Here is a 17,570-nt window from a genome sequence, read left to right on the forward strand (position 1 = left end):
TAGACCAAGCCAGACTTTCTCCATCCAGAGTCTAAGTCCAATAAAACTTCTTGCAATGATGGAGATGCTCCACATCTGCACTGTCCAATATGGTAGCCACTCATCACATGTGGCTACTGAGCATTTGAAATGGCCAGTGCCCTGGGGGACCTGAATTTTAAATTTTATTTAGTTTTAATGTAGATAGTCCCATATGGCTACTGGCCACTGTGCTGAACAGCATAGTTCTAGATTACATCAGATCCTCCTCTCAATATTTCGTTGAAGGCCCTTTGTTTCGCACTCAATCAGCCTCTGGATAGTTCTCTCTTGGGCCTGCCTTCCTAAAGAGAGTAGGCTCCTAAGGGCAGGTCCATGATGCTAGTCACAGCAGCTGCCATTTATCAAACCTACTCTGTAACCAGGACTCTATTTGACTCTTTACAAATAGACCTCATTTGTCCTCACCACAAACCAGAGATTAGGCATGATTTCCAAGGTGAGAGAACCTTTGTCAACGCAAAGGTGTGAGACGTCACATAACTCCCCGGCACACAGGGACAGTGGGGCAAAATCTTGAGTTTCCCTGCCTCGGACACCAGGCCATCTGCCCAGGGCTGCATGCATTTGCACCTTCCCCAGACATTCCCCATCTCCCACCCCCCGGGGGGCCCGGGTAGAGCTGGGTGTGGGGTGGACATCTGGCCAGGGCTTGCAAGTCTATTTATGAAGCTCAGCTTTTCAGTGGACTGTGTGGAGGGCATAGAGCGAGTGCCATGACTCCCGCCCCAGGGTACAGACTGTTCTTGAAGTGTTCAACCTGCATTCCTGAACAGCATCTGACCTAACTATAATAATCAACCAATTTGCATTATTTTCTCTTTGCCATTCCTGCTTAACCAGCCTGCCCTCTAGCCTTCCATTGATGGAGGCCCCTCAGCTCTCTTTTCTCTTCTCCTCCTGACATAATTCCTCTTCCTGGCTTCCCAGCTGGCTTCCGTGCTGTCTCTTCTCCCCTCCCACCTTCCACATCTGTAACTGCCTCCCACCTCCCATCTGTTTCCCACACAGCAGCCAGAATGTTGCTGTAAAACCTCAAACCAGAACCCGTCACAAGAAACCGCCAGTGGCTTCTATGGTGTTCGAGTAAAATCCATATATTCTCTTCATGTCCTGCCTCCTGGCCTACAGTGCCCTAGAAGGTCAGGTCCTGTCTACCTCTCCCATGTCACTTTCGGTCCACCATCCCTTCTCACTGCAGCATCCCTGGCTTCTTCTATTTCTTAAACACATCCTGCTTCTTCAGGCCTCAGGACCTTTGCTTTTGCAGTTCCTTCTGCTTGAAATCCTCTTCATCTGATCGTCACACGCCAGATGATTGTTACATACAGATTTCAGTGCAAATACCATTCTTGACAGGCCATCCCTAAAGCTGCACCATGTCACAGACACCCTCTACCCCAGAGTTTTGATTTTTAAATTTTATTTACTCACAGCACTTACTCTACCCTGATTGTGGGTGGACTGTGTATTATTTACTGTCAGTCTCTCCTACCTGAAACACTCTTGTGTACTCACTAGGATGTAAATCACATGGAGAGAGGGAGGCTTGTCTGTTTTGCTCACTAAGGGGTGTATCACGGGGGCACACAAAAAGCTCTTGCTCATTGGATAAATAACCTGGGTCAAAAATCCAGACCCCAGCAATCAGTGAGGTGTGGCCTCTCAAGTCTCCTGATCCAGATCCACCCTAACCCCTCACCTGAAAGTACATGAACTTCATGAGCTTGGTGACCTCTGGCTCTAGCACTTCCACTGTCTTCTCATAGATCTCCACCCGGTTGGGCTGCTCATTGCATTTCACCTGTGTGGGGAGAGGGGAGATCACACATCTTCCTTTATCAGCGCAATTCTGGTTCACATCTATCATCTTATTAACGGGGCCCATTTGCACTCTTGAAGGCACTTCGTTTAGGATGGTAAATGTGGTGGTCACCCTAGTAAGTGGGGGCTGGGGTAGCCCTGCCTGACGGGTCTGACCAGAGCAAAACTGCTCCCTAGACATTGGCTGCAGGAAAGAAACCAGTTAGTTCTGAGATCAAAACCCTCCTCCTCTTCAATCCGTTCAGTACCCTGACCATGAGCTGTATACACATCTACCTTGATCTGCAAGGTCTCCCTCCTTCAGCCTTTTCAATGAAACTCCCAAGTGGGGCCCCACCAGCATCTGAGCAGAGAAAAATGTTCTAGCCATTTCTCTGCATGCACATGGGGCAAGGCCCCTGGCCATACTTGGCCCCATCAAGAAACCCATTTTCTCTGCCCAGTAGTTTTCAACACATCAGAATCACATAGCAGACGTTTTCATAGCATGTGTCCCCAAGACCTGATCAAGTGAAACTGAAGAGTGAGCAAAGGATAAGCACGGGGACATTCTTCACGCTGTTGCTTAGAAATTCTTAAAATGGTAGCAATAAGGTAAATACCCACCAGTCAATGATTAAATGGATAAAATATGATGTACTCATACAATATCCTCCTAAGGCTGCTAGAAGTAATGAGACAGATGGATGTGAAGTGACATGGAGACATTGCTACCATAAACTGACAGGTGAAAAAAACTTGCAGGACATGAAGTGTAACTGAGTCCCATTCTTGTTAAACGAAACACAAAACAAAACAGTGTTTGTTTGTATGTCCATAAATAATACAGGCATAGAAAATCTGAAAGACTTCAAAGCAAGCTGCTAATAAGTAGTCATCTCTGGGGGCTAAGATTAGGGGAAGAGAGGGATATCGTTTCTATTTACTTTGTACACCTGTGGTTTGTTAATTTTGTTATAATGGGACCCTGGAATTACATGATGATAATTATTGTAAATATAATATCTGCATAAGGCTACACAACAAAGTTACTAATAAGGAATCAAGTGGAAAAAAGCAATCGGCAGAACAATATAAATAAGAAGCTTACTTTTGTGAATGATAATTTACAAATAATATTTGTAGGAACATACAGGAAAAAGATCCAGAGGAATATGCATCAAAGTATCCACAGTGATTATGCTTTGGTGGGAGGTGGGACTGAGTGGTGGGGGTGAGGAGGTGGGAATATCTTGCCTTTCACCTTTATCTTTCTGCAGCGGTTTGGGTGTCATACAGGTAGTACATTTCGCTTTTGAAATAAATCAAACATATTTTTTTAGGTTGTCATCAGTTTTATGGGAAGCTCACTAAATGTCTTGAAAAGCACCCTTGAATAACAGGCCCTGCTTCACTCACTCCCAGCTACCTGGAAAAGCTCAGCTCCCTGGATGAGGGTAAAGTGGAGGGTGGCACCCAGCAAGGACAGTCTCACCTGGGGGATGGCCCGGGAGCAGCTGCGCCAGGTGTACAGCATGACTGCATACTCGTGCCCTTCCTCCAGCATTTCATTCTGAAAAGCAAAACACACTCAGCAGGGAGAAATTACACTGGAGCCAGAAGGCTTCTTCACAGCCCCCCCAGATCAGATCCTCATCACTCCCAGTGGCCTGTGGACCAGAGGCATCAGAGGGACCTGGGAAGCTTACTAGAATCTCAGGCCCCTCCCTGGGCCTGGGGAATCAGATTCTGCATTTCAATAAAACTCCCAGGTGACTCAGATTCCCAGGTACGCAATTAAGTTTGAGAAACCCAGGCTTAAATTAGCCTCCTCAGACACCCAAGGGCTCTACCAGCAGGCAACATTTTTCAAAGATTGGGCAGACAACTTAGAAAAAGAAGGCTGATCTATTTGTTCCCATAGGAAGTTATCTCAGATATACTGTGAGCAAGAAAATAAGCAATGAGAGAAATGGTACATACAGCAGGTAAGTTAAAAAACCAAACACAGAGTAATAATTATGAAAGTATATTGTCGTGTAATGAAAAATATTTTGGTGCCATATGCACCAGGCTATGAAGAACAAGCTCTCTGTGGGGCTCGATAAACATGGGCTTTTACTTTTCATATCCCAGAGTACTAGGTTTGCCCTTTTATCGGAGCCCATGCTACAATTTCAGGAGCAAGAAAATGACTAAGATCAATTTTTAAAAATACAGCAGATGGCAAAACCAATAACAGCATGGAAAACGAATCTGAAAAATACAGTGATGACTCACCTCACCCTGCAAGTGCTAAGAGCCCTAAACTCGGGATCTAAATATCTGGGCTCAAATCCCAACGTCATCCCTTCTTAGGTCCTTTATCTTCAAGAAATCACTTAACCTAAAATTCTCCATTTAGTATCTGTGTAATGATGATGATGGTGACAACCTCCAAGAAGTTTATGAAAATTAAATCACACACACACAGCAAACATACATCACACATCACACACATTCTAGGTGATCTGTAAAGGGAAGAGTGTTATTAGGAAAAAGACAGTCTGGCAGAAACGTGCACACTTGATCACAGTGGTACTGTCCTAACACCAAGAAGTGGAAACTACCCAAATGGCCATTAACTGATGGGTGGATAAATACAATGCGGCCCAGCCACCCAAAGAAACAGCACTCATCAATAAGCAGGAGTGAAGTGCTGATACATGCCACAGCATGGATCAACTCTGAAAACATTCTGCTAGTCACAAAGGCCGCATGTTAACATGTTTCATTTAGATGAGATGGCTCAGAACAGACAGATCCACAGAAACACAGCAGATTAGTGTTTGCTAGGGGAAAGGGAGAGACAGGAATTGGGAATGACTGGTAATGGGCTTGGGGTTTCGCTGTGGTGATGGCAATAAAAGGGTAGGGATTTTGTATGACACTGTAAATACATAAAAGAAACACTGAATTATACCCTCTAAGTGGTGAATTTGATGCTATGTGAAGTTTCCAAAAAAGCAATAAAAAAGAGTATCATTAGACCATGTGTCTTGTAAATGTATGTACTGATATAAAAATGAACCTTTACTAATTTTTAAAAAAGATTTTATTTATTTATTCATGAGAGACACAGAGAGAGAGAGAGAGAGAGGCAGAGACATAGGCAGAGGGAGAAGCAGGCTCCATGCAGGGCGCCCGACATGGGACTCAATCCCAGGACTCTAGGATCATGCCCTGGGCCGAAGGCAGTTGCTAATCCACTGAGTCACCCAGGGATCCCCTAATTTTTTAATTCCACATATCACATCTACTTCATAGTATCTCCCTAGTGCAAGATCAGATTTAATTTGGAATCTATTACTTCTTACAGTTTTGCTTTCAACAGCAAATGTCAGTAATGAGTCGTACTTTCAATTTTTAATTTGGAGTACTTTTAAAATCAGTGACAGATTGTCCTTGAGACCAGAGAGAACCAAGAACCTAGCCTGTGGGTCTCCTGCTGCTCCTGCTTCAGAAAAGATGTCAAAAGAGAGAAGTGACAGTAACAGAGGGAATGTGTGTCCACTTGTTAGCACCAAACAGCCCACCAGCAGGGTGAGATTTGGACTTTCACTCAATGAATGGTTTACTGCGTGCTCACAGGTCCCAGGCTGCAGGCTGTGTGCTGTGAGCAAGTGCAGCGAACAAGTATGGTGTAGATGCTGCCCAATGGATCGTTCAGGTGACCATCAACTTTGCTATTTGCCTGGAGTGCAGAAGTCAGGACAGCGTGGCAGGAAGAGCCCTAAGTGCAGCCTCAGGAGATTGAAGTTCTGGTTGTGGCTCTGCTTAGGCTCATCTTTTACCTTAAAAATGTCACCATTTTCTCATTTAGAGTTGGCCTGAATCACTGGATCACCCCTGATGCCCAGGCCATGCCCCACAAGAACTAAATCCTTATTTCCAGGTAGGGGCCCAGGCCTTGGTGTTTTTTAATGCTCTCAAAGCAAGTGCAGTGTACAGCTCAAGAAAGGGCATGTGGACAAAGAGAGAGACACTATATATGTGTGTGCACAGAGAAACCCAAACCCAGGAAGTCTCTGAGAATCTTTGTGTCTTTGCTTCTGCTCGTTCCACCATCTAGTGTGCCCTCCCCACTTCATCTCTGACACATAAAATTCTAACTACATGAGACAGCAGAATTGAGTGCAAAGAGATCAGGACTGGTAACCAAAAGCCTTGATTCCAAGTTCAACCTTATAATTTGTTAGTTTGTGGGATCATGAGTAACTTGCTTCTTCACTTCTCCAGGTCTCAGTTTTCTCATCTCTAAAATGGACATAATGATCCCTTTGTGAGTCACAGGGCTATTATAAGGCTCCAATGATATCTATGTGTGAGAATATCTTACACATTTTAAATTTTCATACAAATGGTTAAAATGTGTATCTGTATATATATATATAGCATACAAGGCCCTACTCAAAAGCCCCTTCTTTCATCAAACTTTCTCTGACCCTTAACTCTTCAAAAGCACAGAGCTTTGAACTTCTACCATGTCATTTACCTTTAACTTAATACATTTCTATTTGCCTACACAGAGTAATCTAGAGCACAGGTTTTATAGTCAGACCTGCATTTGGCCAAGTCATTTGTCAGTGGCAGGGCTTGAGTAATTCACTAACTTTCTGAACTTTGGGTTTCCCTGTCTGTAAAATGGGAACCTATCTTACAGGGTTGAAATGAGAACTAATTCAAACAGTGCATTTAAAATATCTGACAGAGAATTTATGAATAGACATTTCTCCAAAGCGATATCCAAATGGCCAATAAACACAAGGAAAGACACTCAATATCACTCATCATATCAGGGAAATGCACATCATAATCACAATGAGATGCCACCTCACGCCTGTCAGAATGGCTAAAATCAAAAGCATAAGAAATAACAAGTGTTGGTGAGGATGAGGAGAAAAAGGAACCCTCTTGCACTGTTGCTAGGGATGCAAACTGGTACAGCTACTGTGGAAGACAGTTTGGAAGTTCCCCCCAAAAATTAAAAATAGAACTATCATGTGATCCAGTAATCACCCTGTTGGATATTTACCCAAAGAATATAGAAACACTAATTTGAAAGGATATATGCACTTCTGTTTGTTGCAGCATTATCTACAATAGTCAAAATATGGACACAACCTACATGTCCATTGATAGATGAATAGATAAAGAAGATGAGGTGTGTGTATGTGTGTGTATATACACACACACATAGTATGTTTTATATATGTGTATATATGTATGTACTACATATATTAAATATATATTATGTATATAATTACATATTATGTATATATGTATATAATATGTATTTTATATGTGTATGTAATATACATATTTACTATGGAATGGAATATTATGCAGCCACAAAAAAGAATGAAATCTTGCCATTGCAGCAATACTGATGGACCTAGAGAGTATAATGTTAAGCAAAATAAGTCAGTCAGAGAAAGACAAACACCAAATGATTTTACTCATAGGTGGAATTTAAGAAATAAAACAAACACAGGGGGGAAAAAAAGACATACCAAAAAATAGACTCTTAACTACAGAGAACAAACTGATGGTTACCAGGGAGGAGGTGGGTTGGGGAATAGGTGGAATGGGTGAAACAGGTGATGGGGATAAAGAGGATACTTAGAATGAGCATTGAGTTATGTTCAGAATTGTTGAATCACTATATTGTATACCTGAAACTAATATAACACTGCATGTTAACTACATTGGAAAAAAATTATATTTTTTTAAATAAATAAAATACCTGCACAGAAAGTGTTCAATAAATGGAAAGTTTGTTCACTTGCCTCATTGAGAATCAAGACTGGCCACTATTTGTCCTTGTGTATCTCCCTCTCCTACATTTAGCACAGTCTCTGCAGGTACCAGGTATACAATATATATTGAATGAATGGGGCTAGGGATGATAAGGCAAGACTTTAGCATATAACTGATACAGTGAGAAAGGTCCAATGAGCTACAGGCAGAGCCTCTGAATGAGGGTTCTGAAATTCTTCAAATTCCAGGGCTACATGAGAATAAAAACAATGGGGACGCCTGGGTGGCTCAGTGGTTAGGCGTCTGCCTTTGGCTCAGGTTGTGGTCCCAGAGTCCTGGGATCAAGTCCTGCACTGGGCTCCCAGCATGAGGCCTGTTTCTCCCTCTGCCTATGTCTCTGCCTCTCTCTCTCTGCCTCTCTCATGAATAAAGAGAGAGAGAGAGAATAAAATCAATCAAAGCCCAAGAGGCAAGTGGCAAATGGATGATTCCTCACAGATAGGTCAGATACAGACCTATTAGACCATCGACCCCATTTGTGAATGATTTAGACCACGAACTTCCTTGGGTTAATAAGGCGTTATTCTATAGCCACCATCTCTTCTTTTTGAGAAACCTTTTGCTTTTGTCAAGAGACACATTTCCACATAGCCAGTAATCTATAAAGTATAAGACAAGGCAGGATTAAACTGCACATTAACCTGAAAAGCTACAGAAGTTCACGGATATAAATAATGGGATCCAGTGGGGCCCCACAGGCGAGCCAGAAGGCAGGGGAACAGTGTGCCCGAGGCATTGAGAAGGGGTGGGGCAGGACCTGAGAACCGGCTTACGGAGACCAGTCTGAGGCAGGCAGCTCTGGGAATAGCTGAGCACAAGCCCCTCCCATGCTGGCAGGATCACGGCAACTTACCATGCTGGAATGGACCGTGGCCTGCTCAATGTACCTTGCAATGCCTGTGACAAATGCATTCCTGTCCTCGAAGTTTGTGTCAAAGTTAGCCTGGAGGAATTAGAGGACAGAAATATTTGTTTGTTGGAAAATGAGTCCAAGGTGGCTGGGTGTCCAAAAACGAGTCCAAACCGCTGCCAACAAAGGCCACACGTCTCTGTGGAAACCTATCTCCACATTGTTCCTCTGATCTTCCCCCAAGAAACCCCACTCTGACTCACACTGGGCAGGCGCTGGCTAGACGGGGCCCGCATCTGCTTTCCCAGGTTCACCTGGCAGAGCCTTGGAAGTACACGCTTAAACTATAGAAACCTAAAGAGCTGTTAAAAATTAAGGTGTGCATTATTTTCATCCAGAAGTTGCAAAAGTACTCACCTGAGGCTGCAGATACTTATGTATAAGGATGATAACTGCAGCATTTTTGGTGACAGCACAAATTGGAAACCATCCAAATGTCCATTAACAGCAAAAGGCTAATAAATAATAATAGCGTATCCATACAAGGGACTTATAAGTACTATGTGGTGGTCAAAAATAAGATGGTAGCACTGTAGTATTGCTATGGAAAAATACCCACAATAAACTTTAAGTTAAAAAAGCCAAATTATAAAGCAATATATATACTCTGCTTCCCTTTTGGTTAAACAATATATATCTATATCAATGTATAATATATATATCATATATATGGTAAAAAGGGGTATGTGTATGTATATGTAGTCATAGTTACAGGGAAATTTTATTTTGTTATACTTTTCTGTATTGCCTGTAATAAAAAAATATTTATGTAATCAAAAATTTAATGTGGGTTAGAAAATGTGAATAAGCCGTTTTGTCACTTGAACCTTCAGGAATATGCTTAAATAAAATCTAACTATTGAATGAAATTACAAATATATTATGCATTCATATTTAGTTTCAGTTAGCAGGCCCAGAACCTACAAAAGGTCAAATATGGCTAAAAAGTTCATATTAACTTATTCTTTCCCAATGTGGCATGCTCACCTGGCATGCCCGGATGGGGGGCTATCTATAAAGTGGACTCCAGCTACACTGCTGTCCTTCCCATCATGCCCTGAGGGGTGGTTGGGCGGGGGGAGGGGGGCATCATGGTTTTGAGCGATCTGATCATGGTTTATCATAAGCTCAGGCACAAGCAAACAATGGTGACTGGCATCCCTGAGCCATTAGCTGCTATGGGGAGCTGAAAGCTCTTCTCACATACATGAAGGAAAAGTAATTACCCAGGCAGGCTCTAGGGGTTTCTAAATTGTAATATTTAATTCATGAGATCAGAGCTCCCAGATCCTTGGTTGGTGCCGCAGCAAGAACAGCAGGGAAGGTATTTGGGGTCAGAGAGGATCAACAAGCCTTCCCTGGGGAGGACAAATAGCCCTGGTTTATGTTTACGAGCTAATCTATTCCTCATACTCAGCTCCACCAGGGCACGAGGGACTCCATCAGCTCAAGACCTTTCACCTTTTAGAGGCAGGCATCCCCCTTCCCTGTGCCTTCAGGGCAAACCCTCAGAAGGGATCTGGAACTCCCTGGTCCTCTGGAAGAACTGACCTGGTACATGATGGAGGAAGGTGGTGGCTCGATGCATGGCTGCTGGTCGGGGAGGGGCAGCTCTTCCAGCAGGTCCACGTTGGACAGGGCATCTTCCAGGGTGACGTGGGTGGTCATGGCTGCAGCTGCTGTCTTCTGCACTGAGGGAAAAGAATGTTAGGGGCCTCCAAATGTGTCTCAATATCTCCCAGAGAATGAAGGGGGTTTTACATGCATCGAGACCATCTCCATCTGCTGCGTCTTCACAAGGTGCTCACAACCTGTACCTGATATTTGAGGATCTCTTTACAGTTTAGAAAGTTTTTTTTTTAATGTCTATTATCTGGACTAAACTTCACCACCACCTTCTGTGATCAACACGGCAGGTGGTTTACAGAACTGATAAATGAAAAGGCTCAGAGCAGTTATATGACACCCATACAACCACAGTGACTAAGGGCAAGGGCCTCAGATGTACCTGATGCTAGACATGAGCCTCGGCCACCTCCAACTTCTGTTCTGCATGAGGATATGCAGTTCTACTCCTAAATTACCAAACAGCACAAATACACATGATAGAAATAGCCACGATTATTGACTTGATTCTACTCCAAACTCAGTAAGCTGGAACTACAAGAATTCAGACTCCAACAAATTTAACCTTATTTGCAAAAATGGAAGAGCCATGGTCTTCCTTGGTCTGGAGATGCTTTGAGGCACACCAAGTAAATCAGTCCTAAATGGACATTTCTGTGTCCTGGACCCTGGCAGAGTGCAGTGGATTTGATGAGAGCTTCCCTAGCAGTGAGGCTAAAGGGGATCTGAAGATGCACTTAACCCAACCCGAGCTAACTACTATTTTAAGAACTCAGCACAGAATACTCATTTTTTTAAAGCGTACATGAAACGTTGATAAAAAAAAAAGATCCTGATTTAGACCATAAAACAGGTTCTCACAAGTTCCCCCAAATATGACATCCTAGAAGTTACATTCACAGATGACCATGCAACACAATTCAAAATCAATAATACAAATCACAGCCAAAAAACCTCCTATACCTATGAAAGTTTGCAAAAACATACTTCAAGGCTACTCACAGCTAAAAAGGAATTCAAATAGAAATTATGAAACACTTAAAATTGAAAGATAGCTGAAATAAATGTCTTAAACATATTTAGCAGAAAGTAAGAAAGTGAAACTAAATGAACCTAATTTTGACTCAAAAATCTTAAAAAGGAATAAAAAATCAACCCAAAGAAATGAAAATGCAAGGACTGATCATTACAAAAGCAGAAATAAATGAAGCAAAGTACAAAGCAAAGCAAAACAGAATAAACTAGGTGAATAAAAGTCAAAAAACTGAGTTTAATAAGATTAACAATAATAACGAGCTGCCCCTTTAGCACATTTGAATAAGGAAACAGAGAAAGCCCACTTCTGATGGTCTGAGCACCCCTCCCCTCCCTTCCCCAAATCCCAGGCAAGCCTGAGATGGGCTTGCAGGCTAGAGTTTTGAAGTGTCAGAGAATGTGTCTTATTGCTTGTCAGGAAATGAGGCATCTAAACCAGGGTAGAATAGGACCACCAACATGACAGCTGGATCTAGGGGCTGCAGAGTGTACCCAAAGGCATGCTGTCTCTAAACTAGTGTCTCCTTCAGGCTCATGGCTGGGAGGGCAGCTCGGGGCTGAGCAGCTAACTATGCTTCACACTTCACAGAGTCTCCTAACACACTTCCCTGTCAGGTACTGTGGTGACAGCGAATGCCACGTCAAATGAGGGCATGAGGAGCCCAGAGTTATTTCCCCTCTGTCTTCTGCAGGTATTTGACCTCATGGTGGTGGTTTCAGGTCCTCTCCATGCCTGTGCTTCTTCCTACTCTCTCCCCTGAATTCTACGTGTGGCATCCAGTTCTACAGCAAAACCATTTACCAATCAACACACAAAAAATTATCTTCTTTCTTACATTAATATTAAATTCATTTCGTAGGAAGAACTAATAATTTTATAGAGCATAATGATCCAAAGGGCTCCAAAGCCCTAATAACTTCATTAATTCAAATAATAATAATAATAATAATTCTTTAACCCCTACACTGCTAAGCACTCCACTATTTCTGGATTAACCTTGCATCAACCCCATAAAGGTAGGTCCTATGATTATTCCCATTTTATAGAAGAGCCAACAGAAGCTCAAACTTAAGTAATTTCACAATGTCAAGTGCTGGTAAGTGTCAGGCTGGGGTTGGAACCAAGGTGTCTCCAGTTCCAGATTTTGTGCTCCCTTCCACGTGCTCAGACTCCTATTGCAAGACTGCGTGTTACTGACAGGAGGTCTCTACGCTAAATCCTTTCAAATGCTACACATCAGTGATTATTGGTCCTGCTTGTGCCAAAGAACTACCGGCACAGTTTTTTTTTTTTAAGATTTAGTTATTTGTTTGAGAGGAGGGAGGGGCAGAGGGAGAGGGAGATAATCTTAAGGAGGCTCCCCACAGAGTACAGAGCCCTTCATGGGGCTCAATTTTATGACCCCAAGATCATGATGTAGGCCAAAATCAAGAGCCTGATGCTTAATCCACTGAGACACCCAGGCATCTCCCACAGGCATAGCTTTTTAATAATAAAATGCCTGGGCTCCATCTCTAGGACCTTGGTAAGGATGTAAGATAGCATAAGGAAGGAAATCTGGTAATATCTAACAAACTTGTATATGCATTTTATTCTTTGACCCACAATCTCACTTCTAGGAAACTATCCCAAAGATAAATTGATAAAAATGCAAAAAGACATTTGCACAACGCTATTGACTGCAGCATCATCTGCAATAGCAGACAAAAATTTGCAAAATGCAAACACCCCTTAACAGAAGATTGTGTGAATAAACTATGGTACAGCTGTACTGTGAAATACTAGGCAGCAGTAAAAAGGAATGAGGAATCTATCTATACACACAACCATGGGGTGATCTCCAGGATAAAGTTGTGTACAATACATTTATTTAAGAAAGGAGTGATGCACGCGCGCACACACACACACACACATTAAAAAACAAACAATGAAAGGATAAATCACCTAGTTTTAAAAACTGGCCACCTATGGGGAAGATAGGCTTGAGGGTGTAGAGATAGAGGCAAGAATTCTTTGGATATACTGTTTTGTAGATTTGACTTTGAAATCACATACTTTACATAATTATAAAATAAAATTTAAATTTAAAAAAGCAACCATCCCCCCAAAAAAGTAAGATAAAACAAATGAAGGTATATTTGTGTTAGTTGTTGGCATAACTACACAGAAACAACCTATTCCAAGTGATTTTCACATTCAGAAATTTGATCCTACCATTTCTGATGGGAGATACCCTAAGAACAATGAAGAGTTGCAAAACAAACAAACAAACAAACAAACAAAAAAAAACCTCATGCTTTTTTTTTTTAGTAATTATATTGGTTAACTGTTGCAGTGCAAAGTAAAACAAATTAGTAATTGTGGAATACTCTATCATTCCTGGTGGTGTTGAGCACTGCCATTCTTGGTGAAAGGAGATATTAAACCAAGTAAACCAAATAGTCCTGAATAGGAAATTGGGTATTAGTAGGAAGTCATCATGTGTTCTGACTTTAAATATACCATATGTATGTTTGTATGTATGTATATATGTGCATTTACTTCCTAGCTCTGTGCACTGAAAAGCCCAGGACACAATGACCAACCCATGAGCAATGAATGAGTGCCTTTAGTGTCAAGCTGTGGTCTGAAAATAGCATTTCCCACTAAAAGGATCAGTATTTTGAAGAAACAGCTCATCCAGGTCTGGGACAGAAAAAGTATAAGAAAGGCTTAGAGCAAGTTGTCACAGAAGAAAGCAAGGAAGCAGGTCTCTAACCATGACTCCTGGGGTGTGTCCAAGGGACCCAGGAGCCAACCTGAGGCAGCTTCCATTGGCCAACAAAGGGGACTGTGAGCACAGTTAGTATACCTCAATGAAGCAATGTCAAATATGTTTAAATCCATGAAATAATAAAGACAATTAGACCTTGGTTTTGTTAACTTTTGTTTGTTTACTGCTGGAGGATGCCTGTGAACCAAACTTTATGTTGAAAATAGGTACAAAAAAGGAAAAAAGCAAACATTTAACATACCTTTCCTATACAAACTGACCGCTGGATAACCAAATTGCAGAAGAGGGGATGTTTCTCTCTATAGATATAGTAGTTCTTTTTTTCCCCCAGAAACATTGGCAACTAAAATATCCCCATTTTTCTAACCCTTAAAATGGATATAGGCACTGATCATCAACCACTGCTGGCATCACTAAATGAATTACAATCAGATATTATGTGCCTCCTGACGGAAAAGCACACCATTACCTTATGAAGAATGCTGGACCCAAAGCAAAACACTTAAACCCAATCAAGCCTTTGACACTCATTCATAGGAAATGGAGGGGACACAAGAACACATTAAAATACACCACAGTGATGTAATTAGTAAAACATAATCTATGGGAAACTCTGTGGGATAAATGACTCAGTGTCTTCAATAAATAAATTCCATGGGGGAAAAAAGAGATGGAGGGGAAACTATAGCCAATAGGGGACTTGGCAGACGATCACAGTGCGTCACCTTCTTTGGATCCTCTTTCAAACAAAACCGTAAGAAGCCAACCATAAGAAAACAATCGTAAAAAAATCGTTTATGAGGAGATAGGAAAATTTAATAGTGACTGGATGTTTGATAATATTGAGGAAACAGTGCTATTATTTTTCAGATGTGATAACAATAACAAGGTTATATTTTAAAAGAGTTCTTATCTTCTAGAAACACTTAGTAAAATATGGGTAAAATGATAGAGGAGTTTGCTTCCAAATAATACTAGATGGGGAGAAAGTGAGTAACAGATGAATCAAAACTGGCTAGGAGTTAATAACTGTTAATGCTGTGTGATGCTTATTATATTTTTTCCACCCAATTTTATATATGTTTGAAAATGTTCAAGAAATCATCAGCTCAGTGTATATAGTATCAGCTTTTATCCATGTCCCCTTCCTTTACCTTCCATGACTCCCACTTGCCATGATCTTTCTTTTCACCTTCCTACAACCTGGGTTTCTTCTGGACTTCACAAGCTTCAAAACAATTTATCTACCAGAATAACCCTTCAGGTTTTTCCTTTAACACAATAACACCCCTGCACCTCCCTTGAAGAGAATCAATAAGTAAACAGCCTACAAGCCAGTAAATTAGAAGTCTTTATTTCTGTTAATGCAACCTTCCTTTTCTCCTTGTAAATGCAGCTTCTCTAATGGATTCCTGTGTTTGTTTGTAGATCATTCACTGCCTCAGGGAGAAGGAAATCAGACATTTTTAACTCAAGTGCTGTAAGTCACTGCCAACTCCACATCAATCAGAAAGAAAAAAAAAACATTTTGGGCATTTTAAGCAGTATACATGAAAATAGGCACTTGTTTTCTGGCTCAAGTGTCCTGCCCATTTCGCAATCTTCCAAATGAGAATAATTCCCCATATCCAGTCAATGAACATGTGGCCATTTTGCCACTTTGGAAAAGAAATTAATAAAAATATTGAACAATGAACAGTGCTCTGAGAGTGTCACTTACCAGGCACAGCTGCAGGCTGTCAGGGCAGGCACTGATGGCAAATTTAAATTCAACATCTTGCTAACAAGCTCAAACCCAGCAGCCTGGTTTCACCAAAAGGTAAGAACTCTGGGCTCCAAGGCAATCTGCTTCTGGGAAGGGCTTTAGGGGCACCGTGGCTCAGATGACTGAGGGACCCCGAGAAGAGGAGATGGGCCCCATGAACACCAGCAGGGTGCCAGGAAAACCTGGCTTGGGGGATGCAGGTTCTGACTAACCACACCCTAAAGGCTGCTACTATGTAAGCAAAAGATCTGCATTGTCATTTTCTATTTGAGTTTCTGGAAGGAAAGGAAAAAAAGAGTAAGATCTTTTTACAGAAGTGGAATACCAAAGTGTAACAGTTAAGCTTTAGCTATGGACTCAAATCTGTCATCTGTCACTAAGCTATATAACCATAAGCATATTAACTTCTCAAGTCTCCGTTTCCTTACCTTTATGGGGGCAATAATTAATAATAGTCCCAGTCCTCAGTGATTTATTCTGAGGATTATATAACATTACAGAATGTGGAATGCTGCCCAATAGCAGGCACAGAGTAAGCCCTTGGGAAATGTTAGCAGCCGGGTGGCCTCTTTTCAACACAGTGAATGGATGAAGCAAACACTGCAACAGTTCTATTGGAAAAAAAAAAAAAAGGAGGGCATTACCATTATCTCAACTGCAGCATCTCAACTCTATAGGTCTTTCACATTGATTTCCTTAATCACAACCACTCTGCAGTTTCGAGAGAACAGGTGTTATTTTTGCTGTTTTTCTAAAGAGGGCATGGTGTTACTGAGAAGTGAAAACTTTCTTTCAAGGTCACGTGGTCAGCTGGTGGCTGAGCTGGGCCCGAAAGGGGTATCTTGACTCCCAGTCCTTTGCCCTTTCTTCTGGACGACACCTACTTTTGTACCTTTATGAAAAGTACCAAGGACTTTACTTTTTTCCCCTTGTAGCTTGGCTGCTTTTTCCCTCATGAAGAACAACCCTCTGCCAACCTGAAAAGATTAGGTAACTATCACCTCTGGGTCCCACAAACATCAAGAGGCCAGGAAATATTTTCGCTGCCTGTAATCTCTCCAGCTGGAAAGCAATTAAATACATACACAAATACATAATTTTAAAAATTATAAATATGAGTATATTTATATATACAAATATTATATAAATAAATATGTAAACAAATATGTAAATATAAAAGGGAGGCTTAGACTGTCCCTCTTAAAAAAAAGTGTATTCTTGAGCAGCATTTGACTGAGCAAGGAAAAATCCAAAGAAGGAACCTGGAGTGCAGCCTGCTTTTCCATGTATACACTGGGCATGTTGGAGATTACACAGGGACCCAAGTTTGCTGTGACAGGATGTAGCTTCACAGGTCAGTATTTCCTCTGCAGCTGAGACCCTTCCACATGTCAGAGTCAGCATCTTCATAGGTGTGGGGGCCAAACAGGGACACAGTCACCCATATGCATCTTGCAGGACTTCCACAGATTGTACCAGAATGGACCCTGTGGCTTATCTTGAACATGGCTGGAAATGAAATGACCCAGTGGTCAAACCTTGTGACTTCAAACCCCACTGTGGCCACTTGGCACTTCTTTTAATGTATCGCCTATCTGTAAAATAAAGCCATAGGTTAGGTGCAGCCCCAGAGCTGACAGCAGCAAGCCTCACAGTGCTGCATGAAGAGGAGAGGCAGAGCCATGCGGGATGGAGAGGAACTATATGGGCTTGGGAGTCTGGGCCACCAAGCACAGAAGCACAACTCTACATACTTCAA

The 17,570-nt window shown here is 41.8% G+C and overlaps 1 protein-coding gene across 3 annotated transcripts in view; it reads right to left on the bottom strand.

The window, feature by feature from the left end:
• Positions 1-17,570, bottom strand: part of CYFIP2 (cytoplasmic FMR1 interacting protein 2) — a 123,894-nt gene that overhangs the window by 95,282 nt on the left and 11,042 nt on the right. For 2 of the 3 annotated variants that reach the window (XM_035715651.2, XM_049109199.1), the window contains 4 exons: positions 10,163-10,297; positions 8,555-8,644; positions 3,338-3,415; positions 1,742-1,843 (listed from right to left, as the gene is read on the bottom strand). In XM_035715651.2, coding sequence (XP_035571544.1) covers positions 1,742-1,843; positions 3,338-3,415; positions 8,555-8,644; positions 10,163-10,279 — 387 coding nt within the window. In that variant the 5' untranslated portion in view covers positions 10,280-10,297. Of the gene's footprint in view, positions 1-1,741; positions 1,844-3,337; positions 3,416-8,554; positions 8,645-10,162; positions 10,303-17,570 lie in introns of those variants that run through there. The other variant, XM_049109200.1, reaches the window with a different exon arrangement.

This window comes from Canis lupus, chromosome 4, assembly GCF_003254725.2.
Source record: "Canis lupus dingo isolate Sandy chromosome 4, ASM325472v2, whole genome shotgun sequence".
Classification (NCBI taxonomy): Eukaryota; Metazoa; Chordata; class Mammalia; order Carnivora; family Canidae; genus Canis; species Canis lupus.